The sequence below is a fragment of the Aricia agestis genome, chromosome 11, assembly GCF_905147365.1.
Source record: "Aricia agestis chromosome 11, ilAriAges1.1, whole genome shotgun sequence".
Taxonomy (NCBI): domain Eukaryota; kingdom Metazoa; phylum Arthropoda; class Insecta; order Lepidoptera; family Lycaenidae; genus Aricia; species Aricia agestis.
Genome location: NC_056416.1, coordinates 10563833 through 10585283, shown reverse-complemented (window position 1 = coordinate 10585283; position 21451 = coordinate 10563833). Strand labels below are relative to the sequence as shown.

The window sequence follows — 21451 nt, the reverse complement described above, 5'->3', positions numbered from 1 at the left end:
CGCCTAAAGGTACGCGCACAGTTTGTCGGCGCGTGCCGGGGCGCATCGGCGCGAATCATACAAATTGTATAGAGGCGGATTTTTGCGATGCGCCCCGGCACGGCCCGTCTCAGTGTGCTCACCCCATAATGTCATCCTACGAATCAAAATCTCTGATGGTACATCGTAGTTCGTACATATATCCTTTGTTTCAAACAGTTTGCAAAAAGGTTTCGTATCTCTCAACTTAATACCGCCATTTAGATATTAAGTAGGTCCGTAGCCCGTACTTCTCTATTCACACCCATAAGCGAATAATGGAGTGAACTGTAAATCTCAGCATATGAATAGGTACAATACCACTCCTGCTTTACATATAAATACCAATAGAAATGTTATGCTTATCAGAATATATCTACCGATTACATTTTATCAATATTAGTACGGGTGCCCTAGAACATTTTTTTATTACCTACTATCAAGCTCAGCTAGCAAAGTATGAAATCCTTTCTATTTCTGTTAGCTACCACTTTCAAGATTTTTCGCAGATCGCAGAAAATTTTGTTGGTCTTATCAAAATGAAGCTACTCACAAAAAATTAGTAGATACTTATTAAAAAAAAATTGTTCTAGGGCTCCCGTACTATACCTGTGAATTTTCAATATCGGTGTTGACGATATAAAAATTAAAATGGTTCGTAATTAATTAGCTATTTAAAGAAACTTATTTACAAATTAGTAGGTATTGTTTTAAAAAGAATAAAATACCTGTCGCTGCCGCTTTACCTCACACTCGGCACTCGCGGACTGCCGCGATAAAGCTGCATAGCAATAATAATAACTCCCACGCCTGTTTCGGTGACGGTTTCATTGAAGGTCCAAGAATATAGTGCCCAAGGGTGTGCGCAGTACACAAGAGCACTCTGTTCCTTTTACTCTCGTAACCCAGTAGGACGACTGGAATCCAGTATAGCAATAGCTAGTGCACACGCATACGTCTAGACTCTAGTCGCACGCACACAAGCACCGTGCCTAAGTCTGCCGAATTAAAACGACGTTAGTCGATGTGTTAGGTTTATTTTCGTTACGTAGATTCGGTCGCCGCGCTCAAATCCCGCGATAAAACTATTTAAAATAGGAAACAACTGCCTATTACATATAGTTTCGATTAATAATTTTGATCTACCTATTAAGGTAAACATTAAATTATAGATAACAAATAATTGGTAAATGCACCAACATCTACCATGTTAGTGGCACTAACGTAATTTTATACCAATCAGTAACCACGGTAGTGTTTATACGCGGTCAATACGTATTAAGGGCGCACCTGACCCTAACTTGACTACATACTTAAACCTAGATCTCAAAATCTGTAAGGTCTAGAAAACTGATTTTTAGACACAAGTAACTTCAGTTCATGAAAATTATTATGCTCAAGACGGAAACACGATTACTGAAAAAGTGCTCGATAGTTTCTTTTTTACAAAAAACCTTGTTTTAGACACATTTTTGCTTGGATCTTCGAAGTTTGCTGTCTTTTCTTTATTATCTAATGCTTGCTTAATGCTTTGATAAAACCTAAATTTGCTCAAAACACTTTTTTCATAATCATTATAGTTCATCTTTTATTCAAGTAAAAGTAACTTGGCGATAATTCCGCGCCGTCCTTTTTCACCTGGCATATGAAAGACGGGCGTGAGTGTGAAGAGAGAAGGACGATGTTTGATTTTTTGAGTCAGGAGCGCTCTAATTTAAAATTAGGTCACAAGAATTATTTTTTTTAAATAACCAGTTTGGCAAACGACATTGCATTCGAGGAAACACCCAATATTAGTACAAAACTCATCATCTAACCAGACTTACTGGTCTGACGGAATGTAATTTCCAAATCTCGAAATTTTTGGAAAACACCAGACTAATTTTTTTTTTTGCTTCATCAAGAAACTCTTGGGATATTTTTTGTGGCTTTCAATAATTCAACCCAATCAATGTTCTATAACCTTTATTACATTTGTACACAAACTATAGTGAACGCCAAACAGATCATATTCAAGGGAAAACATTTTGTACAATCAACCACTGGTTGCGTAAAAGTGGCCTAACCAACTTACAGCAAAATGTTTTATATTTCTGATACTTCCGTTTTGCATGCAGCTTCCATAATTTTCACAAACTATGATTTTCGAAGACTTTTAGCAGCGTGGTTCTATGTATATTTGTGTAAATTGTTAATTAACTCCCAAGTTTAAGAATGAATAAAAAAAAAGGTTAAATTTTTTAAGCCTGCTCCATTACAAATGGGGCTGAATAATATATTTTTAGGGTTCCCTTAACTCAAAAGCTAAAGACAAAAACGGAACCCTTACAACTTTATAGACAAACTTATTGTTTTTAAAGACTTATTTTGATATATTGTTTTAATAAACATTTATCTCGAAACTCTCAACCTTAGGCCACTTTATAAACCAACATCACATTACCTATTTACACTATAGATAATCTATGACATGTGAATTCGTCACTATTCAACGACAATAAGTAGTAGAGCCGAAACAATCTAATCTTACAATTTAAAATACATATTTAAGTTACAACATATACAGACATAGGTATTACATACATTTTTGTCGCAACAGTCATACTGAAGCGATTGATTAATATTGTTAGTGTCCGACCGAAACTTTGGCTTTGGCCACCCTTTACCAACTTCGGCGGTCGGCCAAAATAATATCTGCCAAACCTCCAGAAGATGTTTGTTCACAGAAAGTTTATTTCCTTTTTAAACAATAACCAAGTCGTTGTAATAGCGATAAATTATTTTTGCCTTTACAATCAATTTAAATGTTTAACATTAAAATTTTAAAAGCATCTAAATTAAAAATTATATTTTCTAGCCAATCTGGAATATATATTTTTTTTTAATTTTTAATCGTCTTCTGCAAAAACCTTCGGTCGAACACTACTTAATTATGTTGTTGATAAAGAAATGACACAACTTTTACTTTTTAAATAGGTAATTAAAGTAAATGTTACAGTCATGTATTATTTTTCAGTTATAGAACTTAACTTAAAATCAGGATGAAATTGGTTGTAAATTATAGTTATTTTGCTTTTATACATTTATAAAATATGCATTTAAATAAATAAAAAATATGTATCCTTTACTTTGCTGCCCCAAAAACCCTGAAATGCAGTTATCTATAATTTTAACAAAATACATGATGATGTTTTTAGTCACATCATGTAAACATTTTCCTAACAACTACATAACTATAAATGTTGGTAACAATTACATTTTCTCTCTAAATAAGTGAGCACAAGCTATTTAAACCTTATTTTTAATTTACCTTTCTCTAATCATAACATAGACAATAATATACAATGTATATTATTGTCTATGTTATGATTACCATACCTATAATATTATGTCATAAAGGTATAATTTAATTATTGAAACAAACTATAAAATATATAAGTAACTGTTATGCAATGATGACGAAATTTTAGCTCGGCCAGTCCCAAAATTTTTTCTTCATATACTCAGAATTTTTAAATACAAAAAAAATAATTGCAACGGTTGAAGATGTGGTCATATGTGGTTGAACTGCTAATTAATATTTGAGTATATGTGTCTAATCAGACAATTCAAGGGAGCTGTAAAGCAATTTGGATTGTTCGTTTTAGTTTGTATGGCTAAGCTATAGTAGCTTACCATTTAAAATAAATTATTCATAAGTTATACTAAAAATATGCTATGCTTAAATAATATGCAAAGTCTATTAAATAATTTTGCCCCCACCAATATTAAGATAATAATAATATATCGAAGTAATTAATAATAAGCCTCATAATAAAACATATTACTTATATAAAATTTCTGTTGTAAGTTGTAAACAAATGATACTTGCAAATTAAACTGGCATCTTTTTCCTCTAGTTATCATTTAAACAAGTATGCTGCAATTATTGCTAAGATAAGTAATCTTAAACTTGTTTTTAATTTTATGCATTAATACATTATTGCTACGTAATACAACATCTAGTTCTATGTAAAAAAAGTTGATACGAACACAGTTCACATTTAGTTAGAAAAAACACAGAAAAATATACAGCTGATTAAACTATAAGCAAATTATTATAACTTCTACAAGTTTAAATAAACATTATTTATAGTTATTTTATACACAAATAGAAATATTTCAAAACTGTACCCAGTTTTGTTGGTTGGCTGGTGTCGTTGGCTTGGCTAGTTGGGCTGAAGCACTGAAACATTAAGCAATATTAGCTTAGTGGCGTAATTTATTTTGTTATTAAAAAGACCTATATGTTTACAATTTAAACAAATTTTTACAGCTATAGACTTATGATCAGTGATCGGAGTAGGTAGATTGAAATGAGGTCAACAATCCGAAATGTACATAATTATATTGACATTTGCTTGAAATCCCAGACTTTGTTAATATTTTAAACCGAAATTTAAATAAGTACCTGTATAATTAAAAATATAAGATTTTTATCCATTTCATCCATTATTCATTAAAAGAATGGATAGATGCCCGCAACTCCGTTGCGCCAAAACTCATTTATCGCGCGGGAACCGTACATTTTCCTGGGACAAAATGTATTCTATGTCCTTTCGCGGGACTCAAAGTATCTCTATACCAAATTTCAGCAAAATCGGTTCAGCGGTTTGGGCGTGAAAAGGTAACAGACAGACTGACAGACAGACATACACACTTTCGCATTTATAATATTAGTAATTAGTATAGTATGGAATTAGTATGGATTACCAACATAAACCGAGTCCGGAAATACCGGAATGACTTTTGGGAATAATGGCTTATCCAGGTTATCCTTTCTATGAACATTTGTGATACAAGTAGCATTTAAAATCAATCTACCTACTCCGATCACTGCTTAACATAACATATGATTAACATTAAAAAAAAACAACTGACAGGAATATAGTAATATCATACCTGGCAGAGTTAAAGTCTCCCCACTCAGTGTTGGGAACAGCAGGAGTGCCCGCAGGAGGATGTGCATGCTGCGGTGAGGGGGGAGGGGGCAGCCTGGAGCCCCCAGGGGGAGGAGGCAGAAGCCCCCCACCGGTACCTGCCACTCTACGGGGTCTACTGCCTTCGCTGCCATCCTTTTTCTGGTGAAAGAGAAATGTGATACTTCAACTTAAAGATAAGTAAAAGCAAAAAATGATTATTTATCAAATCTTGTCCTATTAGAGGCATATTTGAAAGAGTAGCCATTTAGAAAAGGATAAATCTTCTGATGCTATAAAATGATATGTGATTGGTAAAAACTAAGTAAACAAAGGGCGGGTGGGTGGCCCTTTTCCATTATCATAATAAATAAATTGGAGACTTTTAAAAGTTCTTAAAGAATATTGTCTATAAAAAATGCTTACAGTAATCTTCATGTTAATCTTAATGGTTTCTCCATCTTTGAAACTGAGATCAAGCTGCTGTTGATCCCCTGGCTCTCCTTCTTGCTCCTTTTTCAGCCACTTGAAGTGATCTTGCAGAGCAACATTCAAGTCAAAGGAGTCCGACCTATCACCAAATCCTAGGCCAATATATGCACTTCTTCCTGAAAATATATTATTTTATTTGTGTTATCATTTTTTTTTTGTTTGGTTTGTTTCAGGATTAATAGATCTAAATTTTAATTACATTAAGAGCTGGTTGATGGTAGAGCTGGTGTTTTGAAGCGCACAAAAACGCCCAATGTGTAGCCGCTCTTAAAAACTGTATTGGAACTTATGTTGCAAAAGTTGTGTACAGAGAAGAAATCTTACCATTATCATCTTGAATTTTGACAACAAAATATCTCGAGCTATCTGATACAGATTCAAGGGCGACTCCGGGATACTTATCGATCGGACATTTGGCAAACAGTTCGCCAGAAGTTTTGTCCTCCAATTTCATAATCAACTCGTCACCTTTCGATACGAGGCGCATACGCCCCGTCCATTGTGGCTCTTGTAAATTCCAATCTGCTGCCCTAGTAAGATAAGCATAAAGTGTTACTTGCGTAATGATAATGGAATAAATGTTTAATTACCATACACCTTACCTGTATCCTCGATTGGAAGTCCTTGGGGGAATTTTAAAGACAAAAACTTCGTTCTTCACGAGTATAACACTTTCGTAAGCTTCCATCTTAAAAATTGACAAAAAATAAACGTTTATTTTTATATTTTATGATATAAATATTGGTATGTCCAACTTAACAAAATAACGGTAGATCTTAGAAGGATAATCTAAAAACCTTTTGGTTTTTTTACCCCACAATAAGTTTTTATCACAATTATTTCAAAACAATTTCAAAATATCAATAAAAATGAAACGTCAGTCACCACTCACCAAACGTCAATTTTAGATTCTTTTTTCTTATTATGGCACTGGGCTTTTTAACCATGGCCAGTGTCAAGTAAAATATGGCGCGGAAAAAAAAGCGTAAAAAGTTTACAAAATTTAAAGTCGTTTTTTCCAGATCATCATCAAGTCAAAAGTCAAGTAAAAGTCTAAAAAAGTAGTCAGTAAAGTAAACTAGTCAAGTCAGTTGTTTTAGTAGAGTGGCAGAACCATAAAGTTAATATTACCTATCGGAATTCGGAAAGGTAATATTAACTCTATGGGTAGAACCTTTACTAAAACTTTCGATGGAGTTTTGGCGGGAACACAAAATGGCACGTTTCTTGAAGATTACACATTAAAAACGTAAATAACACAATTTAAGGAAAATAATACAATTAAAACAAAACCCCCGCGTTCCATTTGATGTTAAAAACAATCAAAACGCTCAAATTGGGAGGAGGCATTTTGAGCGTTTTGACCGTTTTTAACATCAAATGGAACGCGGGGAACGTCACTCTTTCCTCTTGAACCCGGCAAAATAACCAAATATAGGCGTGGGTGCCAGATTTAGTACTGGGAACTATCAAAAGGGATGCGCCACTGCCGGCAGGCAGAAAATGAGAACTCAGGGTAAAGTCCTGAAACCACTTCAGGACTTTACTAACGAAGCAAAGTTGTGGATCAGTGGTCCAGTTTGTTACAGTATTTACACTTTACAGTATAATAATAATAGCTCCCACACCGGTTTCGGCGACGGTGGCCGGTTTCATTGAAACCAGGCCAGCTACGCAGGAGTAAATTTATAGTGCCCAAGTGTGTGCGCAGTACACAAGGGCACTTTCTTCTTTCTCTATTCCTTTACTCTCATAACCCAGTGGGACGGAAGACCGACACGACCGGCGAGAGATCAGGCGCAGGACCGACTTTTTACATGCCCATCCGACGCATGGATCATCTTACTTGTCAGACATTCAGGTGATCAGCCTGCATTGTCCTAACCAAACTTGGAAATAACATGCTTCCAATGCGGGAATCGAACCCACGATCTCCGAGTCAAGAGCCGCGCTCTATACCATTAGACCACGGAGGCGTTAACAGTATATACGTAGTTACTACGATAAAGATTAACACAAACGGAAAGACGATGTCGCTTGCGGTGCAAGCGTCGTGTGTATTGCGCGGGAGACTGAAAGGTACGTACGCGCAGTCTCACGGCTCGTAATCCACTGAAAACAAAATGGCGGGCGGCGCGTGCCGTCCGTTTTCAAAAAGGGGCGCGGGAGGCGAAAGGGGAGGTGCAGCGTTTCCAGCGCATTACACTGGCACCACACTCACACTCGCAGCATATCTAGCTGGCATGCGTCGTCGGGAGGCCCTCTTGGGCAAGACGCGGTTATGTTTCTTAATATGATTTGCTATACAATTTTAATCTCTTTGGCATCGACTGTCGTATCACCAACGTGTAGAGGCGTACAAAGAGAATATAATCACTACGGAGGCGTACGGCGTACCGCCATCTCTGGGCCATCATCCTTTGATGTGCGGCCGAAAAACCGACACCGCCGCCATTCCACGGCCAGCGCTGGCGCCATCGGCCATCCTACGCCACTACGCCCTCCACACGCTAGGCCATCGTGATGGCCCACTACGCTGGCCCATCGTGAAGAGCCGCAATCAGACCTGACGATTTATAGAAAAACGATGCTGATAATTATGAAGCACACTGACTAACCCTTGTTTGTGGCAAAGTACACCCCCGGTGTCAGTGCCAAAAGCCAACGAAAAAAAATCTCTAGTTACGTCAGTGATTGTCAATGTCAATATAATTTTTTGAAAGTTTTTCTATATAGAATATGGTATTTTCAGTTTTAACATTATGATCTTAAGGTTAAATTTACAATGATTAATTTTTGTTTATTAAGAATCTGATAAAGTTAAATAATTAGAAATTAGAATTATTACAAAAGTTGTATTTTGTGTAGACATTTATAAATTTTCCTCTACGAACCAAACTACAAAGAGTGAACTTAGAGAATGGCGTACAATGTAAGTATGTAGTTATAACAGCAAAGTATAATATTCTAAGCTTCGAACCTTTTATATATTTTAGTGGGTAGCATACCTATAGGCTATAGTTAAACTTTGTTACTTTATTAAAAGAAAAAAACCTTTTTATCCAATTATATGTTTAAGAGAATAATATTTAGTAACATTTTATTTCATAACATGTTGATAACATTAATTAAAACATGTAAGTATAATTAACATGACATAAAACATTAATAAGTTTTGCTGTGAAGTAGATTGCAATCAGTATTCAGCACATCAGAATTTATACAAAAAAAGAGTTTATAATTTAATATTAATTTGTTCTCATTTAATACCTCGATCATGGGAGTCACAGACAGAATAGATTTTCAATTGCTATGCGACAGCCGGGTGCCACTTCGGGATTGAAGGGTTATTGAAAATCTCTATATATACTATACCATGTTTTGGGATAGAACTAAAACAATAAAAGAATCTGTACAAAACTGGTATTAACGCTAAAAGCGTTTTTTTTCCAGAAAACCTTGAAAAGATATAAAAACAATCTACTTAATACTTATGGCTAAAATCTACATTTAACATAAACCATAACTTTTTCCCCGCAGGCTGTGACCAAACAGACATATTTACCAGCTTTTCTTACCTTCTTAGCTTCAACATACAAAAATGATTTTAAAATTGTTGTCTGTTAAAGGTCTTGCTAAAACTTGAGAACGGCTGATTTTAATAATTTTGGCTATTTTTAAACCATAAAATATTTGTGGAAGTCCAGGGAAAGTTTTTATTAGGAGGGAAGTGATCCAAAGTTCATGATGCATGGTGGTCCGCAGTGTCATCTCTGTATCATACAATATAATCCTTTTTTTTTTGCTGTTTATATTTTTATTTCTTATTAACCGATTCAGTGGGGATGACACGGGAGCCGTGTCATACATGTTTTTAACGTGTGGCATACGACATGTGAGCCGTGTCATTTAAAAAACGCTTTTTAAATGACACGGCTCACATGTCGTATGCCACACGTAGAATTTTCCAAGTAGAACAAGCCTATAAGCTTCACCTCTGAATATTCTGTGAATTGAAAAAAAGTAGGGGCCGTCAACCTTTTTTAAAAGGTGCATTCATCGCGGATTACACGGCAGCTGCGTCTTATGGGTTTTTAACGTGTGGCGTATAACACGTGAGCCGTGTCATTTAGGAAGCGATTGTATCTCCCTCAAATTACACTTAAGAAGGTTCTACTCCGAACAAAACCGTCTTAATTTTCCACGTAAAACAAGCCTATAGGCTTCGTTTCTGAATAGTCTGTGAATTGAAAAAAGTAGGGGCTTCTTTAGCCCGGCCGTACGCCCGCCAGACCCCCGCCGGAACGCACTCTGTACATACATTTTGTTGTGCACCCCGCATACTATCAGAATTCTGACGTGTCAAAATGTATTTTTCTAATCAGAAATTCGGATAATGTGCCGCCGGGCTATTTTTTTTATCTATGGATGCTTCACACCATGCCAGTCTAGCCCCGTGGTAAGTACCTGAAGTACTTGTGTAACAGGTACCAGACAACGGAAATATATTAAATACTTTTTATACTATGCATATATTTAAGATTTTTATTATATGATACACATATTTAATACACATCCATGACCCAGGAACTTTGAAAACTTTTTGTTCCGTCGGCGGAATTCGAACCCGCGACCCCCGGCTTAAGCTACCAACGCGCTCACCACTGAGCCACCGAGGTCGTCAAAGTTTTTAGTAGTAAACTTTTAAGATTAAAAAGAAGTAATATTGGGAGCCCATATTATTCTATATTATTTTAGACTTTCAATTTCTCGCATTTTTTTTAAAACAATAATGTAGAAAAATACTTGCATTGACATCAAAGTATTACTAATCCACTAACGATTTTTGTTTTAATCTAAGTTGTTTCTTTCGAAAATATTTCTAACTAGCTGTTTCCGCAAACTTCCTTATCCATAGGAATAAATCGTTTCCCTGCGGTTAAAAGTGGTCTTGTACTTATAAGCTTTATTACTGGAACCCAATTATCGTGCTTATAAAATTTATCGAAAATCAATTTAATATTATATCGAGAAAACTTAGTTTTTATGTATGGAATTGGCTAGTTTATATGTATATAGTATATTTTTTATTATACTTTTTGCACACATCAAGGTACAGAGGCGGGATTAATGCCTTTAGGCATTTTCTTCCAGCCAACCTTTGGGTGATGTAGAGACGAGATGAGGTAGTGTAGGTACATCTATAATTTTATCAACATTAATAATTACATACTATAATAATTACTATTACATACCTACTATACGGATACTATAGTTCAAATAAACTAATAAATAAATAATAATAATAATAATATATATAAGTATATATATATATATATATATATATATATATATATATATATATATATATATATATATATATATATATATATATATATATATATATATATATATTTCCACCCCGGAGTTGATATTACGTCCTACATGGCGGTTTTTACCGATGATATTGCGTCCGACTGACTTGTTGCATCCTGTATACGGACGCAAGATTGACCATCTCTCAAATTCAGCCAGAAGTTGTGTTAAGGTTAGTACAATGGCTGGGTGAAATATTGGCATGGACGTTGTTTTGTCACCGGAGTGCTTTTCGGCGTATTTCTTAGTTCCGCTATTTGGCGCGCGAATTTTGGAGGTCGCTACTGTGCGCCGTATATCAGTGGCGTATATTCGATACTTTGTTTACGTATAACACGCCGATAATGTGGATTCCTGTATATAATAAAAGTTTTTATCAATTCTAATGTGTGATTTAATTACGTCCCACAAAACTACATCGTCCCAGAGGAGACGCGGGGGTGACAGAGGCGAGGGGGCGGAGTTCGCACGCGACATGCAAGGGCAATGTTTTTGTTTATATTTTTTGCCGGCCAGCGCGAACGTAATGACGCTTGTGGTATAAATATTGTGTAGTGGGGCGAATATTTGAGAGAGACTAAATTCATGTCTTCGTAGTTGGGTTCAAAACGCCTTCGTAAATTTGATGTAACATTACACATTTCAATGTCTAATTAACTTACGAAAATGCTGCTAAGACTATTTGAAAGTAGAGTTAATATTTCAAAAGTTATTATAAAAAAAAGTACCAAATTATGAAATTTTTGCGTGTCGTTTTGTTACTGCCGCTTACAATTTATTATTTATAAAAAAAATGAGCTAGAAAGGATTAAAAATTTAATGTTAATTTGAAGATAAAGAACTAATAAACTATCCGATACCAACAAATAACACATCAACTTACATTAAATAACTAAAAATTATATTTTTAAAATGTTCATAAAATTCGCGTCATTGTCCTGCGCATTGTTTGTTTTGAATGCCTTGCCGATATATTCAACGTGACGGGTTGAAACCTATTTTGCGATAAAATCTGCTGGCTCACTTTATTTGATCGCAGTGCTTTGGTGTGGATAGAAGTCTTCGTTTTATGCAGATGAGTCTTTGAAATACGTTCTAAAAAAAAATCCAAATAAGACGTCATTTACATTTCTCGATGTGTGCCAACATTTGTCTGTTTTTCACTACTTTTTTTATACCAAGTTATAAAGGCCCGCAACATTTCTAAGTTCTTAATAATTTTCTTAGTTTTCTTTATATCACTACTTAATTATAAACAAATTTAGTGAATTCCTCATTTTCCTGAACGTCTTTTTCCTGAATAGCCCTAAAAACATAATGACGATCATTCAGAATAATGATCAAATCTGTAACTGTATTTCAGGAAAACAGGGACAAATATATCGAATCGATGCAATGTCGATATTACAATTAGGTAGTTATTTGACACATTTTCGAAAAATAGTAGTAGAATAGTAAGAAAAGTAGTAAAAATGTTATCTACACTTCAATATTATAAAGCAGGAGAGGTTGTTTGTTTGTTTGAACGCGTTAATCTCAGGAACTACTAGTCCGATTTGAAAAATTATTTCAGTGTTAGATAGCCCATTTATCGAGAAAGGCTATAAGCAATATTTTATCACGCTAAGAATAATAGGAGCGAAGAAATAGAGGAAAATGTGGAAAAAAACGGAGGGAAATTATTTGAAAGGGCTTATTTGAACGCGCTTATCTCAGGAACTACTGGTCCGATTTGAAAAATTCTTTCAGTGTTAGATAGCCCATTTATCGAGGAAGGCTATAAGGAATATTTTATCACGCCAAGAATAATAGGAGCGAAGAAATAGAGGAAAATGTGGAAAAAACCGGGGGAAATTATTTGAAAGAGGGCTTATTTGAACACACTAATCTCAGGAACTACTGGTCCGATTTGAAAGATTCTTTCAGTGTTAGATAGCCCATTTATCGAGGAAGGCCATATGCTATATTTTTTTACGCTAAGACTAATAGGAGCTAAGAAATAGAGGAAAAAACGGGGGAAATTATTTGAAGGGGCTTATCTCACGAGCTACTGGAGCAATTTTTCTGTTATTTGGTACAGATAACTGATAAGAATTAAGAAATTGACCACGTGAAGGATCATAGGCTATTTTTTGTGCCCTAATTTGTCTGTGAAATATCTAATTTACGCGAGCGAAGCCGCGCGGAACGTTTGATAATAAAATATTATTTGAGAAATAATAAATAGGTATCAGAATTATTATTATTTAACAGGTGCACATTTTTTATTGCAGGTGACTCGAAAAGGTAGAATATATTTTTTTAAAGGCAGATTTTGGTATTAGCTATATTTTAGGAAATACATTTTTATAATAAATCAACACTTTTACTAACATACAAGTTTTATTGAAAATCCTATTTTTTACTTATAATAATAATAACCCCCACACCGGTTTCGGTGACGGTGGCTGGTTTCATTGAAACCAGGCCAGTTACGCAGGAGTAATTTTATAGTGCCCAAGTGTGTGCGCAGTACACATGAGCACTCTCTATTCCTTTTAACTCTCATAACCCAGTGGGACGGACGACCGACACGACTGGCGAGAGATGCGCAGGACCGACTTTTACATGCCCATCCGTGATCCGACGCATGGATCATCTTACTTGTCAGACCTTATTTTCCTGTTCTGAGTGTCAGACAATCAGGTGATCAGCTTGCAATATCCTAAGTCCTTACTAAACTTGGTTATAACAATTAAAAATATGTTTCCAACGCGGGAATCAAACCTCTGAGTCAAGAGTCACGCTCTGGACCACTGGACAACGGAGGCGTTTATAATAATAATATAATCAGCACGAATATGGATAAGATTTTTTAAATAATCATTATTCTCAACAAATTGTCATTATTCTAAGTAAACACGTCATTTTCCACAAATTTTGTCATTGTCATGAACAACAGTTTTTACTTAATATTAAATATCTCTTAAATTATTTAAATTTTTTTCGTGACTCTTACAGAAAGGGAATTCTATTTCGGTGTCTTTTAACACCAGAAACATTCAGAGCAATATTTAAGGGTTTTTTTTAAAAAATACAATTTTTGGCCTAAAATAACATTTTGAGTAGATTCACCCAGTGGAAGTAAAATAACAGGCACAATAAAAAGAAGTGCTAGGATACTCTCATTAGTAAGTAAGTATCCCATTAAGTATATTAAAAATAATGAGTAGGTAAGTACCTAGTAGGTTTTAATTTATACTTGGTTTGTAAATTTAAATTTTGGTTATTATCTATAATAGTACCTATTATTTCTGTTTATTTGTTTTGTACAAAAAGAGGACGGTATTTGATTATAATACAAGTTCACAATAATAATAAATTTTTTCGTAAGTAGTAGGTTAACGCGCGCGCGTAAACAAACACGACGCGACGTTGCGTTCTGTGCTGTGATAGTCATAGTCAATCATGGTTGTCGTGATTGATGTAGATCGTTTTTTTTAAAAGAAGTGATTTTAAAAACTATTTTAAAGACAAAATAAAATGGCCGTCGACCCATTTTGTAATACAAAAAAAATGTTTTAATTGTGGTGCAACGACCAAGAATAATATCAATATTATTATTAATCATTTTGTTCTACCTATGAAACGAAAGAACATAAAATCGCTTTATAAATCTTCATTTTTCTGGTGCAGCATTTGTAAATATGCAATTTACTATCATTATCCTGACGTCGAGTGTCCTGTTTGTTGTTGAACTGTTTATATAGATACTTACCTGTCTAAAAGTATTTTGGATCGATTGTATTAACTACTATGTCCCTACCTACATACCTACGTATATGATTTTCTTTGATAAGTACTTACCTATTGTATATTTTAAACAAAAGCCCATCAGTGACTGAGTTTAGACTGCGAATTGGGTTGGGACTAATGTATTTTTAAATATCTATACTTACTAATATTGTAGAGACGAAATATTTAATCGTTTGCTTATTACTATTTAACTTACGAGTTACGAGACTACTGAACCAATTTAAATAATTCTTTCGCTATTAGAAAGCCACGGTAATGAAAAGTGAAATAGCCCAAACAAGTGCATCGAAACTCAACGTCAAGTGGTTACCGGGTCATGGGCTAGGCTGTACACTGTACAGTGTTCTGAGATTTTTTTTAAATCTTGACTTGGTGACTTTCTTCATTCATAAATCGACACCCTTGACAAGATTTATAGTAACTGTGATGGCATACTTATAATAATAATAATGTACTTTTATTCAGCTCGATAACATAAAAACCTTAATCTAGACAATTACAACATGCAAATTATTTTATTTTCAATGGTTTTTTATATTAGAATGTTAAGATCGCAACCGGCAGCTTAGCTAGGTTACAGTATAAACTGTGTTAAAGCCACCGGACCCTTTCCCAACTACTGATCGCATATCGTTGATTTTACATTTCAGGCAATTAAAATTAGATAACAAATCAAATCAATGTTTAAAATTAATCAAACTTTATACAATAAACAAAAGGTACAAAAAACGATCGAAACGATCTACATCAATCACGACAACCATGATTGACTATGACTATCACAGCACAGAACGCAACGTCGCGTCGTGTTTGTTTACGCGCGCGCGTTAACCTACTACTTACGAACAAATTTATTATTATTGTGAACTTGTATTATAATCAAATACCGTCCTCTTTTTGTACAAAACAAATAAACAGAAATAATAGGTACTATTATAGATAATAACCATAATTTAAATTTACAAACAAAGTATTGTTGTGTAATTTTTGTGTAGTTGTGTAATTTTTTGAGATTTTGGACTGATTTATCTTATTTTTGATAGGTACGTTAATAATTTTTTAAGCGTTTTTATTTTTCTTTTCGACGCCTAAAGGGCCTTTTTTTGAGACTTTGTACTGATAGGTATGTCTGATATGTGATTCTTCAGGTTAATATTTTTCTAAGCATTTTCGTTTTATTTTTTTAACGCCTAAACGGCTAATAACGAATTTCAATTTGTTAAATTTTATCAACTTGTCACGTGGGCAGAGCCAAAATTGAAAACTAGTATTGCTTACACACACAAGTTAATTATAGTCAATGTCACAGTAAATTAGCCTCTGGGCGATTCCATTATCGCGGGTGCAACATTTTGACGCACTTAAAGCGTCCTACTGACAAAATAAAACACATTTATTAATAAATTATCTTTTGAAGGTATACATTTTAACTAGTTCAATCATAAATTGTAAATGAAAACTAAAATTAAATCTAAGAAAAGCCACAAAACATGTTTCAAGTGCTATCGCGGGTGCAACTAAATTGGTCCTCTATTAAGAACTCGGACGGGTTCATTTGAGAATACTGCTAATTGTGGAACTTTTAGTAATTTATTAACCCATATTTCAAAAGTGTATAAGACAAAGAAATTATTTAACTAGATACAATTAATTTGAGTAATTAGTACTAGGAATTATTAACAATTTTCACGATCGCGGGTGCAACATCAGAATATCGCGGGCGCAACGAGTCTAAAGAAATTGAATTTATTCATAAGTCTGCCACTAATTTCTACATTTTTGATATGCAATACATAATATTATTAGTAAATTGTAATAATACTATTTAAAATTTTCTTATTTTTTAATTATCAGTCATTTATCGATCTCAGAAAAGAAATCATCTAAATCACTAAAAACAATTAAATAATGTAACTTAAGCAAACCTTTTTCGATGTATTGTTATAAAACCGAACTACAGCACAGGTGTGCTGTATTTCGGTTAATTCAAAATTAATATTTATAATTTAAAAGAATATGGGCGAATTATAAGTAAAAATATTTTTTTTCAAAGAACAATATTAAATATCCTCTAGTATGTTGAAATGACATTAGCCACTTTGCTGTGTCTGTGGTACCGGGAGCCGGTATGGTCAACAGACAGCCCTAGACTTTTACTGTTACTGGATTTTTTCCGTATCTAGTACGAATCAAGTCAATTCAAGTTATAAATCTTATTGTAAATTGAATAATCTTTATTCACTTTCAACCATTTCTATATAAATACTCAATTATAGCTAATATAGAACTTTCAACATAAAGTACTGTGATATTAGATAAGTTTCGGTTATAATTTTAATTACAACAACATTTGGAAGTAATCAATATATTTTATTTACAACTTATCACATTAGGTTTAAAATACAAATCAAAATTCAAGTGCCACCATACATATTTTTTACACAAAACATGATCATAAATCACATGATCATAAAACAAAGAACTGCCACAGCAATATGGCGCAGTTTTGAATGACTCGTGTTTAAATTTTTTTCACTAAAGCTGCGCGAGTTTTGGCGTCACTAGTCGGCCTGTTTCTTCTTTATGCATTTGTAACGTGTTAGAAAGGATAGGGTGATATACAATTTAAATAATGACGTTATTTAGAGCGCGAAAAACATAACACTGTTACCCATACCGGGTCCCGGTATGTCAACGTAACGGGCTAATATGTGTTTATACCGGGAGCCGGTATTTCAACATACTAGAGGATATTAATTATTTTTCCTATCATTTGTAGCATTTCTTCTAAAATATTTAAAAATAAAAGAATATAAATCATGATTTTGAAACATCTGTTAAGTATTACATGAAATATTTAGAAAAATATAAAACACGATGTGACTCCATTCAAATTTTTATAAATCTTGTAATTACATGTAAAGTAATAATAACAAATATAATCTAACGTTATTGTTTACCTAAATGATATAAAATAAGACGAAAATCACTAGAATAGTCAAAAAATAATTTGTTGCATTTCCAATTGTACTGCTTCGATCGCGGGCGCAACCACTTTAAAGGTTCTGTTTTTGTATTAAAAATAATAAAATAGTTTGTTACAATGATTAATTCTAATTTCCCTCACATTTCTCCTTACTTTCACAAAGTTTTAAATTATTAACAACATATTTTAGCGAGAAAACTAAACTTTTGTGCCTTTTTTATCGCGGGTGCAACCATGGCAATTTTCCTTTAATAATGTTTGAAAACTATTTCAAAATTGTTTTTTTTTTTGCAACGAAATAGAAACTTATATTATACAGTCAATATTATGTATTAAAATTTAACTTCGAGATAGTGATTTAGAGTAAAAATGATCATGTGTGGCATAAGCAGTTTTTCTCGCGCCGTTAGATGATATCACTTCAAAATGCTCTAAATCATTCAAATTACAATTTTTACTCATAAAAGTTCTTTTGCTAGTAAATATACATCTTTTTATTTATAATTCAATAAAAAAACGTAACAAATGCTATACTTTAAAAATTCGTGTTGAGGGTCGTCTCTAGCGGAATCGCCCCTCTCAACTGGTCGTTCTTAAAATTGTTAATTTCTTAAATTACTTTTATGTTCCTATTTCGGTGTATTTGATTTGTCTGACACTTTGATTATTATGACTATGGGTTTATTGTTGTACCTACTTGATTTTAAACAATAAAACTTAAAAATACCTACTACCGAAACAATTGTTTTATTTTGTGTTCATACTTAAGTTCAGAAGAAACACGCTCACATAAATAAAATGCTCCCACATCATATCTATCATAATTATCCTTAATATTTTTTAGTTAGCCTAGCGGACTTACCTAATTATAATTTAAAATTTAATTAATCTATGTAATATAGGGATAACTTGTTTTTAATGTCTGTTATGTACTCCAAGTTATAGAAATAAGTAATTCATTTTAATCGACTTCATAAAGAGGGATGATTCTCTATTCATACATACATATCGTCACTCCTCATTGGGGTAGACAGAGACCACATCACGCAATGAATTTATTGGGATCTATTATATAGGTACCTATGTATGTATCGATATAACATATAAGGTTAGGAGGAAGCAACAAACTCAACAGTTTATGGCGTACATACAAAAATAATATACGGTACCGATATAATCTCAAATATAGTAAGGAGTCATTTAATTAGTAGAATGCATGGAATTAATATAGTACAATATACGGTATCAATATATCCATACATTTAAATGGATGTAGGAAAAACGATTAAATGCATGGAACGAATACAAAAATATACAATGTGTCACATGATTTCCATCGAGAACGGAAGCAAAAAACCAGCGAGAATTATTTGAAATTGAATATCTAATTTTCGTACGTAAACAAAATTTCTCGTCGACAATAGAATTCACATGACAGCAATGTAACTATATTCGCACGAATAACAATTAAAAAGTCATTGGAAATGGTAGACGCCATAGGGTTCGACTTTGAAAAGACGCAACAAGTCTTCGGCGATTTAAATATATATATATATATATATATATATATATATATATATATATATATATATATATATATATATATATATATATATATATATATATATATATATATATATATATATATGTGTGTCGGAATAGGAGAGGCCAGAGCAGGTACATCTGGGCATTCTTGATCCTCGGACATTTTGATCACGGGAACAGACAAGTTTCTTGGTGGCTATCCTTTGGTAGGCTCTCGAACCGAATGTGTCTGAATCTTTTTTTTTTTCCAAAATATTAACACCCAAGCCCGCCAAGAAGCATGTCCAAGCCTTTTCGGCTTGCGTTCCACCAATCATCACAAACTTAACATTGTGTACCAACTTAACGAAATTTAACTTTACACAATCTTTCAAATCTGATTGGCTAAAGTGAACAAGTTTGCCAACACATCAATGTAAAGATCATAATCAAATTCGCAACTTGACAATATGGCTAACGTAGTAAAAGAAAGTCAAATTAGTAATTAGTAACAAGCTCGCCAATCATGATCAAGCTAATCAGAAAGTTAGCGTTGTCTACCAACATAACTTAACAAATAATCAAATCAATAACCGTATTCAAGTTATAACATAGTCTGCCAACATTACATAACAAATTAATAAATCAAATCAGTAACCGTATTCAAGTTAAAATCAAAATGTAAAAGGATGTTAACATCAAAACACCTACTGTGTGTAAGTTTCGCCAACATGGCAAAACTAATGAAAGAAAGTTTACATTAAAATCCGTATGGCGCTTCTTGACATAAAGCGCCCTCTCTTAGCAAGGATTGTAGTTAACGGTTTAGTGAATATTTGAAATTGTGCAAACTCCCGCCAGCAGATGGCGCTACACGTCTCGATCCGACACGGCCATCAAGACCTTCACACGTCCGCGTGTGACTGATCTGTAAACAAGACAAAAGCATAGACAGTAATCTGTTCGGCTATCCTGCCACAGTATATTACCAATTAGAAAGTTAAGATTTCTCTTACTTGAAACAAAAAAAAAAAAACATCATAAAACCCCAAATATAACATATTTTTATCTCAGTGCTTTTAGGCTATTGTAACAAATCATCAAGACACCACGATCAACACAGTTGTTACGATAAAAAAGACTTAGTATTCCTTTTAGTATAATGAACATTAACAATCTGGGCATCACTTTAAACAAAATCGCCAGTACATCGGCATTGGTAAGTCCTTGATAGTAGTGTGTTGCCAGTACATCGGCATTGGTAAGTCCTTTGATAGTGTATGTTGCCAGTACGTCGGCAGTGCCAGTCCTTCGGCAGAAGTATAACGCCAGTACGTCGGCGGTGCCAGTCCTTCGGCAGATGTGTAACGCCAGTACGTCGGCAGTGGCCAGTCCTTCGGCCGACTAGATTAATGACTATCAATATCCTCATCACCATCCTCATTATCACATTATCACATATCTAATACAAGGGCACTTGTTGATCGGGTCTCTTTCTGACTATATCGTGAGCATATTTGTAAATTCTCTTAAAGGTTAATTTATAACTTTAAAAAGGTTTCTTTTTATCATTTTCAATAAGAACTAAATCACTAACTACTCATTTCTGGATTAGAGCTTTATTACTGTCAGCGTCTAGCTTTATCATAACTAGCACTTTAAGCTATATTTCGGGACGCTTGTTCTCTCATTGCATCTATGTCAATTGTCTCATTATTATCATCAACAGTTATTAAATCGAGGAGTTGAGCGACTTTTCCGACTAGTAACTAGAGCGGACTCGCCTTAGTGACGCGCGAAGTAGCAAAACCTGTTGAAACTGAGCCCCTAAACTCCTGTGGCACATTAATTGACTGTTGTTTGTATTCCAAATGTGCATCAGTTTGAATGTCATCAAAATTGACAGAGACTTTTGAATTGACCAAATTAACACTAACACAAGTAAAACACAATATCTAATATCTCTTATCAGGCACTATATGAAATAAAACCTCTAAATTTAAGTTATCAATTACAACTTTACATAAAATCTGTTTGATACTGTATAGAAAAGTTTGTCCAATACCAGTCAAAGCCACAGTATTACTTTGTCGCTTTCCCGAAAACTTAAATCAAAATCTTAGATGCAATAGATTCTTAATGAGAGAACATTCTGTGCCCGAATCGTATAGAACATTAAAACGCTCACCAGAAATGCTGAGTTATCCAGCAGGGTCACTGGTGCAGCACAGGTCCACCCGACGCTGGCTGTCGATGCTGGAGGTCGCACTGGCTTCGCTGTCACCGGGCTCGCTCGCGCCGC

The 21451-nt window shown here is 34.0% G+C and overlaps 2 protein-coding genes and 1 long non-coding RNA gene across 3 annotated transcripts in view; 1 reads left to right on the top strand and 2 right to left on the bottom strand.

Moving 5' to 3' along the window:
• Nucleotides 1-863: 863 nt before the first annotated feature.
• On the bottom strand, nt 864-13432 carry LOC121731549. The gene is made up of 3 exons (XR_006036251.1): nt 13410-13432; nt 10698-10700; nt 864-935 (listed from the first exon to the last, which is right to left on the bottom strand). It is a non-coding gene; the product is annotated as an uncharacterized LOC121731549 (long non-coding RNA).
• On the bottom strand, nt 3418-6314 carry LOC121731541 (NECAP-like protein CG9132). The gene is made up of 5 exons (XM_042121017.1): nt 6071-6314; nt 5793-5998; nt 5403-5584; nt 4960-5138; nt 3418-4243 (listed from the first exon to the last, which is right to left on the bottom strand). The coding sequence occupies exons 1-5, from the start codon at nt 6154-6156 to the stop codon at nt 4180-4182; spliced, it is 717 nt and encodes a 238-aa protein (XP_041976951.1). The 5' UTR covers nt 6157-6314; the 3' UTR covers nt 3418-4179.
• Nucleotides 8270-21451, top strand: part of LOC121731542 (peflin) — a 30559-nt gene continuing 17377 nt past the window's right edge. Inside the window, exon 1 of the mRNA XM_042121018.1 lies at nt 8270-8400. Coding sequence (XP_041976952.1) covers nt 8389-8400 — 12 coding nt within the window. The 5' untranslated portion in view covers nt 8270-8388. The remainder of the gene's footprint in view (nt 8401-21451) is intronic.

Coding starts and splice junctions, on each gene's coding strand:
- LOC121731541 (XM_042121017.1), bottom strand. CDS start 6,156: ATGGAAGCTTACGAAAGTGTTATACTCGTGAAGAACGAAGTTTTTGTC. Junction 5,999..6,070: donor ACTTCCAATCGAGGATACAG/GTAAGGTGTATG, acceptor TTATCTTACTAG/GGCAGCAGATTGGAATTTAC. Junction 4,244..4,959: donor GGAGACTTTAACTCTGCCAG/GTATGATATTAC, acceptor TTAATGTTTCAG/TGCTTCAGCCCAACTAGCCA.